The sequence below is a fragment of the Sinocyclocheilus anshuiensis genome, unplaced genomic scaffold (genome assembly GCF_001515605.1).
Source record: "Sinocyclocheilus anshuiensis isolate Anshui unplaced genomic scaffold, SAMN03320099.WGS_v1.1 scaffold850, whole genome shotgun sequence".
Classification (NCBI taxonomy): Eukaryota; Metazoa; Chordata; class Actinopteri; order Cypriniformes; family Cyprinidae; genus Sinocyclocheilus; species Sinocyclocheilus anshuiensis.
In genome coordinates this window covers 1,665,229-1,670,793 of record NW_015537937.1, presented here as the reverse complement: position 1 = coordinate 1,670,793, position 5,565 = coordinate 1,665,229, and the positions used below count along the sequence as shown (strand labels likewise).

General features: G+C 33.9%; 1 protein-coding gene across 1 annotated transcript; it reads right to left on the bottom strand.

The window, feature by feature from the left end:
* Nucleotides 1–620: 620 nt before the first annotated feature.
* LOC107660500 (C-C motif chemokine 20-like) lies at nucleotides 621–1,618 on the bottom strand. Its single transcript, XM_016449817.1, has 4 exons — nucleotides 1,459–1,618; nucleotides 1,146–1,245; nucleotides 957–1,034; nucleotides 621–846 (listed from the first exon to the last, which is right to left on the bottom strand). Exons 1-4 carry the CDS (start codon nucleotides 1,535–1,537, stop codon nucleotides 804–806), a joined length of 300 nt encoding a protein of 99 aa, XP_016305303.1. The 5' UTR covers nucleotides 1,538–1,618; the 3' UTR covers nucleotides 621–803.
* Between the last annotated feature and the right edge of the window lie 3,947 nt (nucleotides 1,619–5,565).

Genomic DNA, 5,565 nt, shown 5'->3' with positions numbered 1-5,565 from the left:
TATATATATATATATATATATATTGTACATATTATTGTTATTATTGTTGTTTTGTTGCTCCTTTTTTTACATGTAATTACATAAATTTTCAGGTATGTATCAAATCAGCATTACAGAAAGTGCATATTTCTACATTACAGTTGTATAACATCATAATGATTCTTTTATTTGTGAGCTTATTTGTGTGTGTGTGTGTGTGTGTGCATGTTTATGTGGTTTATGAGGACACAAATTTGTATAATAACATGGGTATGACATAGGTATTACAACGAGAAGGTGATTTATGAGGACATTTTCAGTGTCCCCGTAATTCAAAAGGCTTATAAATAATTCAGAATTAGTTTTTTTGAAAATCTAAAAATGCAGAAAGTTTCCTGTGAGGGGTAGGTTTAGGGGTAGGGTTGGTGTAGGGCAATAGAATATACGGTTTGTACAGTATAAAAACCATTACGCCTATGGAGAGTCCCCATAAACCATAAAAACAAACCTGTGTGTGTGTGTGTGTGTACGTGTGTGTGTGTGTATGTGTGTGAATAGTAATACAAATAGTATTTATTTTGTTAAATTTAATTGCATTAAGTTTGAGGTATAAGAACATCAATTAAATACAAAAGGCAGGTTTTCTCTTTACATAGAAAATTAATTTTAATGCAGTTAATTAAAAAAGCAAACAGTGTAACAGTATAATATAACACGCATATAAAATATGCAGAGGAAATAGGCAAATTTCATAAAGAAATAGATCCTCCTCCATAAATAATTATTCTTGTAGTAACATCTGTTTAACCACAGAAGTTGTAAAATTAGACTTTTGAATGTTTTCTGCTGATAACTTGCACTTCCTTCCTAAAAAACAGAAAAGAGATAACAGAAATCATTAGCTTTAATTTCAATACTGTTCAGTTGATGTTCATTTGTTTTGTTTATTCACAGCAATCACACATCTGCAAGCTTACCTCAGCTTACGGATACTGATCATCACCCAGGTTTTGGAGGGGTCTGTGCAAATGTTCCTGCCTTCTTTTGTGTGGAATCTGTGAGGTAAAGCAGCATCTTTTGGTTAGGTTTTTATCTAGGAATCAGTTATAATGCTTATAGTCAGTCAATGCAAAATGCACTATATGTAGAAAGCATCTTATACTTACATGACAGCATCAATGTGGCAGTTTCTCGTCATGGTCTGAATGGAATATCCTTTGATAATTGCCATTGGTATCTGTCCTTTGGTATACTTCCTACAACATGCTGTAAACACAACAAGAATAGTTTAGATTTTGTTACATTATTTAATCTCTACAAAAATATCTTCACATCATGAACCTCAGATTTTAAAAACATTTAACAGTGTCTCTGAGAAACAAAACAGTTTTCCCAATGAAGGCGTAAAACCTACAAATTCATCTGCGACTGTGCAAATAGCTTTATTATCAGTCCAGTTATATAAAGAAATGTACTTACACAAAGCAGAAGCATCTGTACAGAGTACACTGAGAGCTGCAACCAACAGCACGATCACTGAAGCTGAAATGCGAGTCATCGTCTCTGTCAGTGTGTGTGTGAGATCCTCAGAGCAAGAGTCAAATGAGAAATGTGCCAGTTGTGAGAGCGAGTCTATAGTATTTAAAGAGAGTTGGACATGGAAACACCCGAGACAGGGTTTTCCGTGCATACGTAAACAGAAGTACATGTGCACAAAAAAAAACAATGAGATATTATCTGCCCTGTCAGTCAAACAGGTGCAACAAGGAAGAACACAGAGGAAATATCAGCCAGAGGGAAAGCACAGAACACAGACTTTTAATGTTTACTCCCCTGAAAGAGAGAGTGAACCATTAACATATTTGAAATGTTTCCTACTGGCAAATTAATAGAAACAATGCTGGAAACTCCAGGAGGCCTTAAGTACAACTTGAAGGTCACTAGAACAAAGAAAAAATTCAGGACTGAAAATTTGCCAAAGTATGCTGTGACATAGCTTTATATTATGTAATATTAAATTACATCAATGAAAATGCCAAAGGGTGTGTGACATAGTTTACTACTTCTGATACTTTGACTCTGCTGTCATTACTTGTGTGTATATATTATATTATATTATATTATATCATATTATATTATATTTTTATCTAACAAATATCTCCATGCTCAATTTGGAGGCAAACACATTCAGATTTTATTCTTTACAATTACAAATAAGCTTACTGCACACATGCAGTGTACTGTGACTAGCACATAGGAATATAAAATGTGATATAACATTTTAAGTTTCTTGTTTGCTTATTCACTTTTAAAATAATTTCAACCCACACTAAAACTGGCAAGTTTGCTGAAATAAAACTTATCATAGCACTTCATTTTTAACTGCATTTTTAAAATGAAAAATAATTTAGTTAAAATTTTGTAGAGGTTTTTAAAGGAATAGTTAACCAAAAAATGAAAATTTAAGAGAATCTGATGAGTGTTCGATTTCCAGGAAGGGCAGATGCCGTTGACTGCTGAATGTTAGTCTAAGTGTTTGACTACGTTATTTATTTTATTTTGGAAGCAGATTCAAAGAAATTATATTTAATTCAAGTAACTCATCTGCTATCACAGACATTACTATTATCCACAGATTCCACATCTTGGAAATAATTCATGAAAAATAAAATAATTAAAATGAAATAATTAATGTATTTGCTCATTTTTTAGCTACATTTTTAAATTAATAATAATAATAATAAACAAATTGTAGATATTGTTAAATGAATAGTTAACTCAAAATGAAAATTTACTGAAAAGATGTAGATGAGTTTGTTTCTTCATCAGAGCAGATTTGGAGAAATTTTGCATCACATCAATTGCTCACCAGCGGATCCTCTGCAGTGAGAGGACAACAGGTGATGGACCTTTTCACTTGAGGAAGCATTATTATGGATTATGAACTTGTATTTTGGCCAGAAGCAACGATTTAAAGTTATAAAGTCTTAATGATGGATTTGTTTCTTACAAAAGCACAGCTTTTCACTTCACAAGACATTAATTAATGGACTGGACTCATATGGATTACTTTTGGAATACTGTGATGTCTTTATCAGCTGTTTGGACTCTCATTCTGACGGCACCCATTCACTGCAGAGGATCCATTGGTGAGCAAGTGGCGTAATGCTAAATTTCTCCAAAACTGTTCTTAAAAAGAAATAAACTCATTTTCATCTTGGATGGCTTAAAAGTGAGTACATTTTCAGCAATTTTTCATTTTTGGGTGATCTATTCCTTTAAAATTACTGTTGCATAAAAAACTTTCACTATTTAAAGTGTCATTGACCAATATTTGAATTTGTTGTCAAAGTCACTGCCACACATGGAATATTTTACATACTGTAAAACCGCTTGGAATGACCAGTTCAGATAATGATTGATAAAGAGCGACACAGTGCATTTGACATGGAACTTTTGAAACCAGGAAGTGGGAATGTCCACCAGGACAGGACTCAAACCTTAACCTTTTGATTATAGAATGAATCCATTATTAAATTATGATTATATTGTGTTTTATGATTATATAACAGCTTTAATAGATAAAACCACACACACACATGCACACAAATGGATTATTCTGAACTACCCACATGCTCAGCGGCGTCCTCATTTCCACATGCTAACGTGTGGTTTCTTGTGGGGGTGTAGAATTACATATATTTTCTAGGTCATAATGTTTTATGTAACTCATGTCCTAAAATCAAAGGGTGAAATAGGTCATAAGAGTGAGAACAAAGCCTTACAGTGGCTCCTCTAGCAACGAATCACTTCCCTTCAAACCCTCAGCCTTCGCTTTAGTCTTTCTGCGTGACTAGACACCAGTTTTAATGTCACTTAAAGCATTGCTCTCTGTGTTGGTTTTACTAAAACATTTTCACATTCTTTCATTTACACCTCCAGGTTTAGAGAAGGTGTCATGACATTTCGAGTTTAATTTCTACGAAATACACTTATGATCTTTTAAAATGGAAGTGTCTGGATTAGAATTAGAGTAAGGTTTAAGTCATATCAGGTCAAATATAATATAGTTTTTTTCCCATCAAAGGCTGCGATCTGATCTAAAGTTGTGATAAGAGAATCTTGATGAGTGCTCGATTTCCAGGAAAGGCGGATGCCTTTGACTGTTGGATGTTAGTCTAAATGTTTGACTCGATGTTAATGTTATTTCAATTATTTTGTCTTGAAAGTAGATGCATAAAAATTATATTTAACTCAAGTAACTCATCTGCTATCACAGGCATCACTATTATCCACAGATTCCATATCTCGGAAAAAATGCAGAAATGCTCACTTCAAATGGAAAATAGTTAATAAAAAACTGATTTCTTAGCTGTGCTCACTGTTTAATGTTTAATGAACATTTGCATTACTTTGTCTAGAATAAAATGGGAAACGAGTTCAGACACTGCAGATGTGATGAAGTCACACACAATACAGACCGTCACGTTAAAGCTGCTCAGCAAAGATCTGCTCTTTTATAGACATCACTTGTATTTGTTTATATTTTAAAGTGTTGCGTTTTAGCAGGCCTAATACCAAATATAAATGCTAATAATTTAAATAATTAGAATTAAATAAAAAATACTATTATTCATTGTTCTACCTAATTTCCAGTATATATATATGTATATATACGATGTCACGATGATAATTTTAATGATTTTTTACATGACTTCAAGATGCCATTGGTTACATTAAACATATAAGTTACCAATGAGATTCAAATGCATTATATTTTAAGTTTACATGTATGCATTTAGCAGGTGCTTTTGTCCAAAGCGACTTAAAATGGAAAAAATGTTCAGTACCTGTATGTATGCATGTATATACAGTGGGGAAAATATTTATGTAATCCCCTGCTGATTTTGTAAGTTTGCCCACTTACAAAGAAATGAAGGGTCTGTAATTTTTATGGTAGGTTTATTTTGATGTATAGAGACAGAATACCAACCAAAAAAATCCAGAAAAAACACATTATATAAAGATTAGAAATTGATTTGCATTTCAGTGAGTGAAATAAGTATTTGATCCCCAAGCAAAACATGACTTAGTACTTGGTGCAGAAGCCCTTGTTGGCAAGCACAGAGGTAAGACATTTTTTTGTAGTTGGTCACCAAGTTTGCACACATGATCCCAGGAGGGATTTTGATCCACTCCTCTTTACAGATCCTCTCTAAATCCTTAAGGTTTCTTGGCTGTCATTTGGCAACTCGAAATTTCAGCTCCCTCCACAGATTTTCTGGAGACTGGCTAGGCCACTCCATGACCTTAATGTGCTTCTTCTTGAGCCACTCCTTTGTTGCCTTGGCGGTATGTTTCGGGTCATTGTCATGCTGCAAGACCCATCCATGACCCATCTTCAGTGTTCTGGCTGAAGGAAGGAGGTTCTCGTCCAAGATTTTACAGTACATGGCCTCGTCCATTTGCCCCTCAATGAGGTGAAGTCATTCTCTGAATCATTTAGATGTTCTTTGGCAAACTTTAAACGGGCCTGTACATGTGCCTTCTTGAGCAGGGTGCTGCAGGATTTCAGTCCATTGCGGC

What these genes read in the sequence shown, in the direction of transcription:
- LOC107660500 (XM_016449817.1), bottom strand. Translation starts at nt 1,537, where the DNA reads ATGACTCGCATTTCAGCTTCAGTGATCGTGCTGTTGGTTGCAGCTCTC. An exon ending in TACAGATGCTTCTGCTTTGT is followed by an intron (nt 1,246 to 1,458) that starts GTAAGTACATTT and finishes TTGTGTTTACAG; the next exon opens with CATGTTGTAGGAAGTATACC. An exon ending in TGCCACATTGATGCTGTCAT is followed by an intron (nt 1,035 to 1,145) that starts GTAAGTATAAGA and finishes TTTACCTCACAG; the next exon opens with ATTCCACACAAAAGAAGGCA.